At 39.4% G+C, this 16,300-nt stretch overlaps 2 protein-coding genes across 6 annotated transcripts in view; one reads left to right on the top strand and one right to left on the bottom strand.

Annotated features, from left to right (window-relative positions):
- fahd2a (fumarylacetoacetate hydrolase domain containing 2A) overlaps positions 1-3,471 on the top strand; it is a 7,289-nt gene extending 3,818 nt beyond the window's left edge. For both annotated transcript variants that reach the window (XM_035657893.1, XM_035657892.1), the window contains exons 6-8: positions 727-835; positions 1,396-1,483; positions 1,724-3,471. In XM_035657893.1, the coding sequence (XP_035513786.1) occupies positions 727-835; positions 1,396-1,483; positions 1,724-1,786 (260 nt within the window). In that variant the 3' untranslated portion in view covers positions 1,787-3,471. The remainder of the gene's footprint in view (positions 1-726; positions 836-1,395; positions 1,484-1,723) is intronic.
- Positions 3,472-3,523: 52 nt separating this feature from the next.
- Positions 3,524-16,300, bottom strand: part of gpat2 (glycerol-3-phosphate acyltransferase 2, mitochondrial) — a 105,951-nt gene continuing 93,174 nt past the window's right edge. For all 4 annotated transcript variants that reach the window (XM_035657889.1, XM_035657891.1, XM_035657888.1 and 1 more), the window contains exons 19-25: positions 13,584-13,768; positions 12,962-13,039; positions 11,810-11,932; positions 7,557-7,677; positions 6,787-6,855; positions 6,351-6,406; positions 3,524-3,690 (exon numbers count right to left, since the gene is read on the bottom strand). In XM_035657889.1, coding sequence (XP_035513782.1) covers positions 3,574-3,690; positions 6,351-6,406; positions 6,787-6,855; positions 7,557-7,677; positions 11,810-11,932; positions 12,962-13,039; positions 13,584-13,768 — 749 coding nt within the window. In that variant the 3' untranslated portion in view covers positions 3,524-3,573. The remainder of the gene's footprint in view (positions 3,691-6,350; positions 6,407-6,786; positions 6,856-7,556; positions 7,678-11,809; positions 11,933-12,961; positions 13,040-13,583; positions 13,769-16,300) is intronic.

Here is a 16,300-nt window from a genome sequence, read left to right as displayed (position 1 = left end):
AACCATTTGAATACAGCTTAACCTTACGAGCGCGTACAGGAAGCTATGGTGGCTGTGAAGAATGAGAAAGGTCTTATCTACAGCCAGTGTTTGTTTTTATACGTTCTGGGCTGCTGTAGAAACATGACTGTTCAACATGGTGGACTCTCTGAAAAGGACCCGCTCCCTCTGTAGATAAAAACAGTTCATTGTAAGGAAACAAAAACACAGGTAATTAAACACTAAAGAAAACATACCTACCTTCAGTTTCTGCCCGTAGATCTTCCTAAATGTTACACACTGGACCTTTAATTTTTGACAGGAAATCAAGGTAACGAGTATCATTACATATTTGTCCTACGTGGCTTTATGACAAACAAAAGTTAATGGATTACTCCTACCACTGTCATTTGAAAGATCATTCAACACTATTAATATCAAAAAGTTAATCAATCTAGCCAAGTTTGTTAAAATAATCAATTATATAATAAATTAATTTAAATGAATTAAGTTTTTGCTAAAATTGACCCTTTATAGACCTTTATGAGACGACCATTAACAGACGAAGTGACAGTGTTTGTTACAGGTCTGATGGTGCTGACTTATCTCATTTGTAGTCTATAGATGTTACAACTCTAACTAAATTATAACTCCTATGGCAGGAAAGAACAAATATTTTTTTTATTTCAGTGCTTTTTAAGGACTTTTGAAAACCTGCAGACACCCTGTTAATCATTCCCCCTTCAGATCCTCACAACCTGGATGTCCGCTGTCTGGTTAATGGAGACACAGTGCAGAGCAGCAACACTGATCAGATGATCTTCAAGACAGAGGCGCTGGTCGCCTGGGTCTCAAAGTACGTCCACTCGGTACACTTCTTCTGCACGTGATGAATGTGTCTTTGCTTCAGGGGAAGACATTGCTAAGAGATTTAAATCCACACAGATTTTCATATTATATACGAAACTTTAACTTTTTCCTGCTTCAGTAACTCAAGCTGAGAGTGCAGAGTTTCCATTTAAGAAATTATGTAAATCAGATCGTGTCAGAATCCACAAGAGGATTATTGTGCAAGCAAATGGCCTCCGTTCATCACAGACTCTAAGCTGAAATTACATGCTTCCACTAAGACTTATCCACCATGGCTGCCACCCTTTTTCACTGAAGCACCCTGATCTGATCTGAGATTCTTAGATTGAAAGCCTCTCAGTCTCTCTCCTGACTTACTGCTGACGACTTTCACAGGATCTGTATAAACAAATGAGCATAAAAATTATACTGCATGACCATGAGAAAAAGAAACCCTCTCATTCTGTAGACAATAGTCAGCTGTGGTAATTTCGATGCTACTGTATAATAGCACATGCTGCTCCCTGAATCTGGGCATCCATGTGTGTCTTTTTTTACTCCTGTCAGGTTTGTGACATTAACTCCAGGAGACGTGTTCCTGACAGGCACTCCTCCAGGTGTGGGTGTGTTCAGAAAGCCACCTGTTTTTCTCAAGGTAATTTCATGGGTGAAACTGCCAAAAAATGTAGAGCTGGTGTGAACCAGTTCTTGTGTCTGTAGCTGCACTTCAACTCCTTACTTTATCCAAAAGAACTCAATGGCTGCAGATAATATACTGTATGTATTCTGTCACAGTTAAAGTCTGTTAAGACACAGTATCTTAACAGACAGTAAGAGAGAGTATTTAAAAGGGAGTAAAGGTGTATTTTAACTAACTTATTTTTTTTTTTTCCAGAAAGGAGATGTGGTGGAGTGCCAGATAGACCAATTAGGCTCTATAATCAACAAAGTGGTCTAATCCCTGAGACAGCCTGCAGAAAACACCAAGAATCTATGATTGATTGGGCTGTCAGCTGTTAAATAAACTGCACTTCTGATCGACTGCTTCACACAATTAATAACTATTATCAGAAAGTTTGATTGAGTTTTGTTTCTAATAGACTGTGTGGAAACTGTAAACTCAGGATGAATGTTTTATTCAGGGTACTATAGTAATTGAAAGGAAGGAAAACATGGTATTTTTACTACATGAAACGGTGTAATTACATGACTCAACACGGTGATTTTGCAGCTCGACCTCGGTTATTGAGTCATTGTCATCACTAGCTGTAAAAATACCCTCCATCAGCAGCCACCCACCCCTGCAGTAGAGCAGAAACTGTGAACTTCCTGACAGTTTTTTTTATATGTAAAAAAATAAAACATGTTTGTAATTATGTTTAACATTCAGGATGATAAACTGATGAGTTTTCCACTAACTTAGAGGATTCAACCACTTTCTCATAGAAAGTAAGCAGATTTCCAGTAATAGAAATGAATTGAATGAAAATGTACTTTGCCTGACGAAGCTACTTTGATTCATGTACCTGCTTGCTTCATTTTCTTTTTGCTGAAATCACTGAAGTTGATTTTTTTTCACTGACAGCTGCAGAGAAACCCTCAGACTAAATGGACTCATTTACATTTTTCAGTAGTGTGATTAGGTGACTTGTTCATAATCATGTTTAACCAGTGAGTCACATAATAATCAGTGAAATAATTAGATTTTAAATTCAGTCATTTAGCAGATTATTTTATCCAAAGCAGGCAGCATTTTCCCAACACTTACACTACATGGGGAGTAATTTGAAGTTAACTGAGATTAAAAACTAAGATTAAAAACTTGCCTAGAATTAGTGTAAGTGTGGATTTAAGACCCAAGCTATTACTGAGGCACCTGTGAAAAGGCTCTAACAGTACACTCACTTCAACACTGGGTGGCAGTAGAGTTTCATGGTCAATGGGAGCCGATCAACTGCACCTTTGATTTGTGGTCAAGGTGAAAGAAAAAACACAGACGTGCTGACTCTTGACTGTAAAAACAGATGGTTGTAAACTCCAAAATATTAACGCCTGCCAGAAAAAGTTCTACGTCCCGTTCAAAGCGAGACATCGATTTGTCTACACCTCGGAGTCAAAAGGTCTACGTCAAACAGACTCTCCTGAGGTCTGAGTCAGCACACAAAAGATCTACATTCAGGAGGAGAGCGAGTTAGAGTGATGAGCTGTTTGGAAGAAATTATATCTAAAGAAATGAGCACACAATATACTACTGTAAAGCGTTTTTGTCTGTGAACCTCTTCAAATGATATGTGTCAAGTAATGATGAAGTAATTTGTTTATTGTCGGAATGAACATTTACACTTTCACTGATTAACTTGTGAGAAACTAGAACAAAGCAGAGCTCGGCTTAATGATCACGTTACGAACAAAACATCTGCGGCCTTCATTACAACGTAAACATGGTCGAAACACGAGGCGCAGTGAGTCCTCACAACTGATTACAGGGACTTCATAATCCTCGTCTCCTGTGGCTTTATGCTAATGCTATTACTAAAGATAAACTTAAAAATCAATGTCTCATCACCGGAAAATCAAAATGCAATTAACCTAAAGGCACGAGCGTCCCGGCTCAGCATGCATCTTTTTTTTTTTTTTTTTAAACACTGAACAAAAGCTTGTGTGACACTAACAGAGGGATGAGGTCAGACTGCAACAAAACAAAGCCGAGTCACAGCCTCGAGTCATGCTGCTCAGTTAAACACATTAATTGTAGAGGTACTGTGAGATGAAGCGGTGCAGTTTCTGCCTGTTTTCTGACAACTGGAACAAAGGACTGACACCCAGGAAGACGCCTCCTTTCTGATGCTCCTCCGAAAGGACCTGCAGTGAACATAAACACGGCACCGTCAGGACACTCGCAAACCACTATGCTTTTTATTCTGTAACCTTCATTTGAGCATTGTGAGCTCATTCTTATCTTTAGCACTGTGTTTTTTTTTTTTGCAGAAGGCCAAATAAAAAAACAATGAATTCAAAACAGATAAAAACCTTTCAAAACAAAAACACCTCAAAAATGAAAACGACAAACAAAGCTAAGGACGTTACATAAATAACATTGAACCACCTTATTCCATATACTCAGCAAGGTTTGAAATAATGAGGCTAAATAACAGAGCTGAGCTTCAGACTTCCTTTTGTTTTACAGTTGCATGTACACTAGAAGCACATTCCCCCTCTTTGATTCCTGACCTGGAGATCTTAAAAATTAAGCCGTCTTGACATCAGGGAGTGGAATTAGCATGATAACGACCACTTCTGACTGATAACCTTTATAAGAAAGTTAATAATTGCCTCATGAGATCTTTGCAGAGATATAGGTCAATGATGCTCTATTTTTAAAAAGGCAACGATTCCCAACCCACAGACTGATAAAGGAGTCTGATGGGTGCAGACGCTACTTTATTGAGTCGAAAGACTGAGTGGTAAATTGTGAGAACAGGGAATTTATGCCAAAATATTGATTTATATACTTATCGATTAAAAAAAAACTACTTTAGAGTTATGAGTGAGGGACTGTTTTGTCCATTTTTATGAGCACAATAGGAGTGTTTCTCTTCAGTTCATAGATTTTAAGTTGGTGCCAATCGGCCAGGTTGCCCTTCTCCTTTTTTATTATTCCTCATTGTTTGCAGAGTCAGTGCAGATGGCAATAATAGATTCTCATATTCCTATCAGCAAGACAAGCCATTTGCTGCTTTCCTTCTTGCACTGTATGAAAAACAACCTCCACAGACTTGAAAATTGCCGCAGCTTGATAATCCATCACAATAAACATGAAGCCTTTATCTGGCCTCATCAAAGTTTCTGTTTAATCCTCGGTTCATTGTGCCAGAGTGGAGTGTTTTAATATCAGGTCACCTCCCAAATAACAGGAAGAAAGGAAAATATGTCACAGGAATCCTAAAAAACAAATCACCCCAGGAACATTTCCCTGCAATCTTTATCTTACTTAGCACCGAAGCATTATCAGCACAATGTACTGAATAGAACAGGTAAATATTTTGGGAAATACACTTTCTTGCAGAGAGTTAAATGAGAAGATCAATAGCAATCTATTCTCATCTTAAAGGTATGGTAAATTTGAAGCTACAGCCAGCAGACCATTAGCTTAGCTTAGCATATAGACTGGAACCAGCTAGCAGCAGAAAAACAGACCCATCAGAACCTTAAAAGCTTAAAAGCTTTAATGTTGTTTGTGTGTTATATCTCTCATATCTGTGGGCTTGTTCAAACTTTAATAACAAATCATATTTTACAAGCTGATCACATATTTTGTGTGTAAATTCATTATCAGTTACTAGTTCCTATATGTAGCCATCAAATAATAAAGTAAAACGTTTGAAAGCCTCTGTAATGTGAAGTTCAAATATATTTTATATTTCATGCACGTCAGATACGCTTCTATTTAACACAACCTAACACAACCAAAGGCTTGATGAGTTAGTTTTAGTTAATGTATTTGCACATGCAGAACAGAATTGAAAAGAAATGTAAAATGTGCAGGAGAGCTTTGAAGATGAAGATACCTCCCCATTATAAATATAATCATACTATCAAAAAAGAACAGATTCAAGCCATTTCAATACAATATTAAGTAGAAATGTACAATTATTTTAACATCATAATGTTCACCAACTCTGTATGCTTCAAGTCTATTTTTGTCTCTTTTACACAAGTAACTACAGTGACTTTGTGTTGGGCTCTGACAGACCTACACTCACTACTGTGCCTGAACACATCCTGTGCAGAGACAGACGGAGACTTTGTACATCAAGTTGGTGCTTACGTAGACCGCTGATCCTGCACAGCAATAACATTTGTGCTGAAAGTGTATTTCAGACAATTTATAAATGTTTTAAAACCCAATGACATTCAGCACAGTTTGAAACATAATGGTGGTAAAGTTGATATAGACAACAATAACAAGGTTACGGGTTCGTAGGACACCAGTATTGTTCTTTTTAAAGCCCAAAATGTGAAACGGTTGAGAGACTCAGAGGAAGTGTTGCCTGTACCACATTTTTTCTCATTTCTAATTTTAAGTCACTTGTGTCCTTGGCCCAGTGAATTCTCTTTAAAGACTGACATTTCTGCCTCAAACATGATTGGATGTGGCTGGCTCTAGTCAGGCTCAGTTTCTCTCTTGTTGCATAAAAATCAGGTTGGATTCCTGTTCACATTGAGCTTGAGGGCTCAAGAATACTGTTGAAAAACACCAATTGACCATAATTGGATTCAGGCTCACATGGGAACAGATTTATGTTTAACTGAACTTTTTGGGTAGTTGGACTCCGCCTAAACTTTTAGTCCTGTGTTGAGCTTTGATTCTCCGCAGGCACACAGATTTAGAAACACACACACACACACACACGACACACACAGCTTACACACACACGACACACACACACACGTCTACACACACCACCACACACACACACACACACACACACACTTACACACACATAAAGGCTGTCACTCACCCCCAGGTCTATTAGTGTTCTAACTGCAGTGTGTGCAGCCTCCTCTGAGCAGCTTTCTGTGAGATATGGCACAAAGGCACACATGAATCAAAAGAACAGACAGATATCCAATATAAAAAAACCAGGTCGGTATAACAGAACAAAGCCATTACAAGTGGGATTGATAGAAATTTTATTCTGGGTAATATTGAAAGGTGTCATTTGGGTAGTTTCTGATTGTCTTATATGATTTTTTAAGAAGACAGCGTTTGATGAGAAGAGGGGAGCTGCTTTGCGTTTCTTCTCCGGTCTCTGCTGACTTGTTACGACACAAGCTGAATTAGTGAGAGAAGGCAAGGTGACAAGCTTTTGAAGTTATGACACAAAGAAATGGAGGCTCTTCGTGTTTGTGTGTCTGTGTGTGTGTTTTTAAGAGGGGATGTCAGGTTGAGCTCACCGTAGTGCTGTTTCTTCTTATGTGCTGTGTCACACAGATGGGAGTGTATCTGAGCCACAAACTCTGCTTCTGCAGCAGGAAAGACATGAAAATAGAGCCAGTTATTCCACTCAAAGCAAAGGACACTCTGCCGAGATACTATATGGAGTTTTCATGGGTCGGTGACATGCTATCACACTGTATATTTACGACTGGTGGTCGGTGCAGCGGGCCACTGCAAATGGTTGAAGCATAAATATCAAAAACATGAAGAACACCATCAACATTCATTCTGACTTAATGTGGCATGAATGTATCAGCTGGTTCTTTGCTTTGAAGAAAAACATGTTGTGCAATAATTGTACAAAAAATGTTAATACTTTCAAATGAAGCTTTAAAAGACCAGTGTTTAGGATATAGAGGCAGCTAGCAGTGAAGCTGCAAATGGCAACTAACTGAACGTTGCTTATGTTTGTATTTAATGACCTGGGAATAAGAACAGGCTGTGAAGTGTTTAGGAGAAACTATGGTGGCCGTGAAAAAGCCTCTAGAATCAGTGTTCGGTTTGTCCCTTCTGGGCTACTGTAGAAACTTGGCAGTTCAACATGGTGGCCTCTCTGTAGATAAACGTTCATTCATTCTAAGGTAACAAAAACACAAAGGTCCTTATTTTCAGTTGATTATACACTAATGAAAACATATGAATATTATATTTTATTTTTGCCAATAGATCCAGAAAGTCTCGCCAAGTTTCCACACAAAACTGTCCCTTAAACATACAACACACATACCTGGCAGCGATGAGTGTAGAAGGTCCAGTCCGGTGATCGTCCAGCACAGTGTCCTCAGAGGTCCAGCTAGCATACTGCAGAGGAAGAAGAGCATCTCTGGACACTGACTTGGTTGGCTTATCTAGAGGAGTAGACAGACACCGAATGTGGTCAGAAAGGGTAAAATGAGGAAGGGGGAAGAGCAGGGATGAAATAGCATTTTCCGCTGTGATGAGCAGTGAGAAGATGCTGTCAGTTGGTCTGTCGGTCCAAGAAAGTAATACTGCTGCAGGACACAGAGGCACAATACTGTAAAAGTTACACTTGCCAGAGCAGAATACATTCATGTGGGTGTCCCAGGTTCAAATCCCAGTGCTGGCAAAGTATCTTTGTATTTGGTTTCATGCAGTAAAACATTAAGGTTTTATGTTCACGTAAAATAAAAAACACACAGTGTATACTGTCAATGTGTGGCAGTCACTGAGCCTCCAGCTTTCTCATGAGTGGCATGTGAAGACACGAAGGTAGAAGGGATAGACAAAATAACTTTAATTTAATCCTCCCACTCTGTTTTTCTTGAAGAATATAGTTTTATGTTGTTTTTATCTATGAATTTATTTCATGGGTATTTATTTCTGATGTCCTCTAATCAGTCTTGGTTGATTAGGATGTGAGCAGTCATTTCCATGATTTTAGGGATCAAAAAACTGAACCTTGCACTTTGAACCAGTCCTCATCAGAAGGCTGTCATAAAATCTGTGTATATGGCCAAAAGTATGTGGACACTGGAACCTAACATCCATATGTGATCGCTTGTGCTGCTGTAACATCCTCAACCCTTCAAGAAAGGCTTTGCACAAGATTTTGGAACCTGGCTGCAGGAATTTGCCCCAGTTCAGCCTCAGCGTTAATGAGGTCAGGCACTGATGTTGAGTAATGAGGCTGCCTCTGATTCGGGGCTCAAATGTTGGATGGGGTTGAGGTCAGGGCTCTGTGTAGGCAAGTCAAGTTCTTACACACTCCAACTCCAGAAAATAAATTCCTTTAAGGCTTTGTGCACAGGGGCACTATCATGGTAAAACATGAAAGGGTCTTCCCCCAAACTGCTGCTAAAAGCTGAATGCAAAATATTCTATTCTGTAAAAGATGTAAAAGAAGGGATCTAAAAACCAAGTACACAAACATATGTGGACGGGGGTGCAGACATACAATTGGCCATGTAGTGTAAACTGGAAAACTGGAACTACTTCTGCTCTGCATTCAGGTATTCAAATATTAAGCATAAAGACTGAATTAATGGTTACAAATGGTAAATGAGGGAGGCCATACAACTGAGGGTACATTAAAGCACTTTATAAATAGTTTATCAGTGTCTTTCTTTTATTCATTGGTCATTATATAGCCATACAAAACCAGTATGTCTCTCAAGGGATGGATGCCATTACCAGTACAGCACACCGGACAGGGTGATATAGTATTATGGGTTTCTTCTGCTATTTACACACATGAACTCTGAGATCAGACCATTTTGTATTTGTAGTTGCTCAGCGGCCCTTGTTTTTTGCTCCCTAAAAACTATTTTACAAAAAGTGCTTAAAAATCACATATCAAGTGATATTTCATTCAGTGTGACGTTTTGAATGGATCTCATCCACTTTTTCAATGGCCATTTAGTCAATAAGGCTAATTCAATTTGTGTTTAAACGGTCATTATGTGAATGTGCAGCACTTACAAGCTTCAGTACACAGTAGAACTTTAAAATTAACATAGCAGAGAGAAAAGAGAGAGTGGTCATTAGTGGAGTTGTATGAGGAGTAAAAACATTTTTTTTTTTTAAAAAAGGGCAAATCAGCAGCTATGAAGACCAGAGAGGCTGCTTGGCAAAAATATACTAATAGACTACAGTAGTAGAGCCAAATAAGTAGATAAGAAAAAGAAAGTCTCACAAAGGGGCTCCAAATGGTAGAAGCTAAAAGGTATAAACAATAATATATTGGCTGATATTAGCTTATCAGATGGATCTGGAACAAGAAATTACTAATGTCAAAGAAATGTTTGAAGTAGTTAAGAAACACAACTGACGATTATCCTGCTCAGTACATACCTTGGTCAAATGCATTATACACCGATCAGCCGTAACATTATGACCACTGACAGGTGAAGTGAATAACACTGGTTATCATGGCACCTGTCAGTGGGTGGGATATATTAGGCAGCAAGTGAACATTTAGGCCTTTAAAGTTGATGCGTCAGCGTGAGAATTTGAGTGACTTTGACAAGGGCCACATTGTGATGGCTAGACGACTGGGTCAGAGCATCTCCAAACCTGCAGCTGTTGTGGGGTGTTCCCGGTCTGCAGAGGTCAGTACCTATCAAAGGTGGTCCAAGGAAGGAAGGATGATGTACGTGGAGAGCAAAGGCTGGCAAAGCATGCCCAGGTGGCCATAATGCTGGCTGATCGGCGTATAAATAAATAACTTAATATACGTAATAACACATTAAAAATGTGCCTTTGGAAAGCTCTATATGTGAGTTTTATAGGTTCATAAATCTCTTAAACTTGATATCACTGTATTACTGCTTTGTGAAACCATCTGAAGTAAACCTTTCCAGGCCAACTGATAACAGGCAGTAGAGGAGGAGGTAAGGGAATATGTTCCATTGTTTGGTACGGAGGTGTTTGCTGAGGGCAGCAGAGCAGAGGCGTCAGGTGAAGAAGAGTGAGTTCATTGGATAGAGGGAGTTAAAAGTTAAAGTTAAAAGGCGGAAAAAAAAATACACTGGTGAGGCTCTTCCTCAGCTGAAGTCAGAGAGAGGAACTGATACCAGTGTGGAGGTGTCAACTTGCTTGCAGCACAGATAGGCATAAGAACTTTTATTCATTTTCTGTATAGTTAACGATAGCTAGTTACAGTGTTCCTTACATTTTCTGATAAGAACAGGGTGTCAAATACAGCTGTATCCCAAGTTAGCGAGGAAGACTTTGGCACACAAAACAACCACACACTTAATTTTGGAAGCTCCTAAAAACTCTTTACTGATGCAATGTTTCAAGGTTGAAAATCATCAGTAAATAAATAAGTTTATAAGTTAATTATCAAGCAAACATAACAAACGAACAAAAAGCAGGATACACACACAAAACCCATCAGACACCAATCTACTATGTACATATAAAAAACAAATTGTTCATACAGTAAGCTAGCCAGTGTGCAGATCTCCAATTTCCTTGATTCAAATAGAAATTAATGTGTGTCCCTGCCTTACTGCCTGTTGTAGTACGATTACATGTTTTTATGTACATACTGCAGTACAAAGCTTTAGGATGATGGATGTTTATCTGCTTCATGTGACCTTAAAATTGTAGGTGAAGCTGTCGTTTTCATCTGTATTATGCAGCCTAGTTTTTGTTCATATGGATGTTTGCCTGACGGCTAATTTGAAGGCCAAAACGTTCCATCATTCATACTTCATACATACAAAAGAAAGATGGTCATATTTAGTGTGTGGACTCCTGCTCTCTTTCATCTGTAATTCAAGTTCATTCAGGACCATGTGAACTGAACTACCGCAGGCTCCATTAGGACCTTAAACTGATATAAACACTGTAAACAACAGAGGTTTCAGTACACTCAGGGCTTTAAGATGCAAGAACTGTGTATTCAACGCGTCTGTTAAACCATCTGGATGTGTTGGTGAGAAACACGGTCAACATTACTGATTGTTTAAAATGAAAACTCAGTGCACCTTTGAATGGAAATGTGATCTTCGTTCTATTGAGTTTCATTCTTCACGATGGTGAACTATCCATAAGGTGTGCACTGATCGTTGCTCTTTCTTGATGCAGTATAAGATTTACATGTACTGACTCCTGAAGCTGTTATCTCAAAGTCACTTTGCAGTATTTGTGACCGATGCTCCTGAACTATGAGAGCTGGCTGTTTGGTCCCTTTGGAAGTTGGTTAGCTGCCTTCTGTTGCTTTGAAAAATCACATATAACAGTCATGACCACTAAGGCTTCTTTTAAAGCTGACACATGCAGCTAATTGGCATTCAAGTAATGTGACTCAGTTGTGTAGGTGCTTTTGTAATGGAGATTTAGTTACTTCAAAGTTTATGTGATGTTTCTGGTATTTTTGTACGTGCCCTGTAGGCAGTCACCTCGGGTGCCATCATTTGTAGGTCATGCCAGTATGGAAAATGTTTCCCTTCATATAATGATTCTCTGTGGCATATGAAGAAGCAGAGGGGCCTAGCAGTGCTCTTCTGTTACCTTGTAGGAACGCAGATCCTGCTCCTCACAGTCAGAGTCACTGTGATAAGGATCATCAGAGGTGGTCCAGGTCAGAACACCCTCCTTCTTCCAGAAATCACAGATGGGAACATCTCTGGCAACCTACACAGGACGGGCGGCAGAAAAGACAGCAGCATGTCAGACTGTATCTGTTTCTGTCTGGTAAGGCCATATGTGAGTGAAGTCTTAAACTTAGTGCTTGAGCCTTATGTGCATGTTGCTGTTTAATGTATAATGAGTTTCATTACAACATGAAAAATCAAGTCTGATAACTAATTTTACACAATAGACTGTAAACACCAAATTCCAATATTTAGAAAAGAAAGCTCTGCACGCTTATTACCTCTCAAGATCCTTGTTATTAATCATTATCTGCCTGCCTGCAATAGCCGTCACTGAGATGAGCTAAAACCCATTATTAAGCTTCATCACTATGAGCGAACCATTTCATTGTTTTCAGATTGTTAGTCAATACATTTTTATTATAAAAATATCTATTAATGTCACTTTAAATGAATGAGTAAAATGTTCCACAGTATTTAATGATAAAGTCAAGCTTTCAGTCTCTAAACGTTTTCAGGGTAAATGTTTGATAAAAGGGAATCCCAGAGTTTGTAATGACACTTTTTACTTTGTTATTAAAGCTCCCAGGGCAGTTCACACTTGAAGTTTCTTAATTTTACAGGGTAAAAAACAACTTAAGACGATACATTTTTCAAAACAGTGCAGCAGCATGTTAAAGGTCCATTGTGTAGGATTTAATGACATCTAAGGTTGCAGATTGTAACTCAGTCACTTTGCCCTCCCCTTCCAAACATGAGGGGGGAACTAAGGTGGCTGTGAAACATCCTAAAAACATGAACAGCCCTGTCTAGAAGTAGTGCTCGGTTTGTCTGTTCTGGGCCACTGAAGAAACTTGGTGGCTTTAGTGGAAGGCAACCCGAGGCGTCTGTGGATAAAATCGTCTCATTCTAAGGTAACAAAAACACAAAGATTTCTATATTCAGGTAATTATACACTAATGAAAACATATCAATATATATTATATTTCATGTCTGCTTATAGATGCTATTAAATGTTACACACACACTGGACCTTTAAAGAAAAACTTGTATCTAAAATGTATCTTACTTCTTCCATGATTAGGATGCCACAGCGGACCAGACTGTCAACTGCATCCAGAGCGAAACTCTGGGGTGACTGACAGGGCTGGGGAGAGGAAGAGAGAGGCAGGGAGAGAGAAAAAATGGGTAAGCTCTCTGGTGAAGCAAGGTTAGATGCACAAACAGCTCCAGACCATCACATATCTAAGAAGACAGCTGACAGAGAGCATAAGGTGTGTAGTAGAGATGTAGCAGAGATCAGAGGACGAGAATGAGAGATGGCCGGCAGGAGGACGAGAGCAGGAGCGATATTTTTTAGGTGAGAAATGGGGTGAGAAACATAGCTGCAAGCCGAAGAGACAAGAAAGAGCAGCTGCTGAAATGAAAGTTGGGCAAACAGAGAAAGGAACAGCATTTCTGGCTCGGACTCGGAGCCCTTAAAGTCACTCTGATGGAGCACGTACATACACAGCCGCACACAAACACACGCATACACAGTACACACACACACACACACACACAATTTGAAACCTCTCTCTGCCAGAGATAGAGGCAGCAGAGCAGGATGAATGGCTGTTCAGCTCCATTAAACATCCATTGAATGAGACACACTGGGTGCGTGTGTGTGTGTGATACGAATTCAAACTCACTGGCATGAAGCCCGGAGGCAGGAGATGGCAGAGCTGCAGGGCTCTCTCAGTCAGCTCGGACTCGCAGAGCACCACATCAAACTCCATGTCACCTTTCACCTCCTCCCCGTCCACGCCGCTGCTCCTCACCCTGTTGCTGACGCCACTGCCGGCCACCTCGCACAGCATGGCAGACACCGCGCACGCTACGAACAAAAACAGACACACACACACGAACATTTGATAATTCGCACCCGTTCTTCATGCACATACTCACAGTGAGAGCACTGGTGTGGTCTAAAGTAAATTTGGTTTGTATCTTATCTTGGCTAATACATTTGATGAGATTTTGCTGATACGTTGGATCTTGGATTTCCACCATTTACACAAGTGTCATCTCTTTATTTGTACTTTTTATCCCTATTATCCTGCTTTCATGTGCTGGTGGGAAAGTCTTGACACCCAGATTGTTCATGTCCCTAAACAGAAGGACAACATTACGGAGGCTGGTGGAGATTTGAGTTCAAGTGTCGGTAAATTAGCGTCCACAGATTTCCTATAATGTTACACAACAAAACATCACTACCGCAGTACAGCTGATTTGACTTATTTTTCCCAGTTGAGGTTAGCAGCCATGTTAAAATCTATTACAGTACACAAAGGCTTTCAGCAGCGCACAGTCCACTGCCCACCAGCTTCACTTCCTATACAACCAAAACAAGTCATGCAGGAATAATGAATCATACAGCCCAAGTAGCTTCCTGCACTTCAAAGCACCACATTATTTTCCACCAGCAATGCTAAAATAGGGCTACAGTATCTATAGCTTCACCCTGTCTGCCTGTTAGCATGATATCTGAAAACAAAACAGCACAATATAACTACAATTAAGTCAACAGATAGCTCTTGGCTCAAGGATAAGCTGATATAAGACTGTAGTGAGGATTTGGAATGTAGGCTTTCTGCCATTCGATGATTAACATATATTACTCACATGCATTATGCGGTTCCAGCCCTATTGCCAGACAAGAACAGCGAAATCGGGCGATTCTGCAAAAATTTCAATGTCAATGTTTTTAAAATTCTCTCTGTCTGCAATAACTACGCCTGACAACTACAGTGTGGTTATGGTTGGGGAAAAATCATAGTTAGGGTTAATAAAAAAATGCTTATGTTAATTGCTCTTTTGCATAAAGGTTTGCTCTGCCTGATTACATCTAGGGAACTTCTAGGGAATGCATTTAGGCATTGAACGTTGGCACTGGACGTATATTGTGTGGTGCAAAATCGTCCAATATGGACGTAAAAACCCCAGGGGTATTGAGCTGGTAGAAGGATCTGTATCCAGGACTTAAAAAGAGCTGCTGAGAAAAAGTACATCAATGTGATCCTATTATCGTAATAACAGCACGTAAACAATAACCAAACTTAAACCATAGTGCAGGTCTGTATTTGCATGTAGATGGTTTTATGCTATGTGTCATTCAGGGGCACTTCCACTGTGGCACCTCTTACAATGACTTAACATGTGGCTATTAGGATGCTACATGCTAGAGTTGCTGAATTTTATTGCATAAGAGATGAAATGTAAGCTAAAGTTAGCATGGAGCACCCGACCACACAGGCTACCACTGGTGCAAGGAGGATTTTTTCATTCATTCAGGAGGATATATTGTCAGAAATGTAATATAATATTCATAGTTAAGTTTTTATTAGTGTGTAATCACCTGAATATAGACATTTTTGTGTTGAGCTATTTTTCTATGGAGCCTTTTCTACAGTAGCCCTGAACAGACAAACCAAACAGGGGCTGTAGATACGGCTACCGTAGTTCCTCCTACACACTTCACAGCCCGTTCTCATTCTCAGGTCATCAAATACAAACGGTGTAAGTTAGTTGCAATCTTAAACTTCACCGCCACATGCCACTAAATCCTATACACTGGTCCTTCAAGAACAGTGCAGTGAAGTGAAGCTCTCTGTGTCTTGCTAAGGGACACTGAAACAGCAGGGCGACTGTTAACTGTCTAGAAATCCCACTTTCATGGAGTGTAATGTTCCGTATTTTTATTATTAGAATCTTGTAGTCATAAAAAACTGGCAACTGAGAGTATAAAAAAACACTACAAAATAATTCAGTCACACAAAGCAGTCGTATCACTCTCTCACACACAGACAGACTAAATAAAAAGTTCACAAACATTATTATTCTCTAACTTTAATTGGTTTTGCAGTTTTGCAGGTGCAAACAATCAGAAACCATCCTTCCCAAGTGCAGCGATGAATTGAGGAACTATTAAAGCCAAACTATTTCTGTGAACAGATGTAATGTTTTTTCACTCTGAACTCTACAGTGGATGTTATATATGTTGGGAACTTAGAAAGCATGGCTTTGTATATGAAAACATGGGTATGCTGGTTGTCAGTGATGACTCTGACCTTTTTAATATAACTGTCGGTGGTGAGCACAATTAGCTGTTGAACGGCACGGTGGTAAATGGCACCCAATTGTTTCGGGGCAGCCTGAGCAAACAGAATATCTCTGTTATCTATATTCTACTGTAGATAGTGTAGTGGAGTAAATATATATTTTTAATGTTATTAAATTAAACACAAGCACTGTTCTCGTATATAATACATTAGTCTTCAATCTGCTATTCAAATAAATTCGTAAATATTTATAATGCAGAACTGTATAGATTAGATTTCAAAATACACCAATGATTAAAGTAGGAACA

This window comes from Morone saxatilis, unplaced genomic scaffold, assembly GCF_004916995.1.
Source record: "Morone saxatilis isolate NCDOM2014 unplaced genomic scaffold, NCSU_SB_2.0 Contig16, whole genome shotgun sequence".
Taxonomy (NCBI): Eukaryota; Metazoa; Chordata; class Actinopteri; family Moronidae; genus Morone; species Morone saxatilis.
Note: the sequence above shows the minus strand (reverse complement) of the source record. Positions and strands in the feature narration are given on the sequence as shown.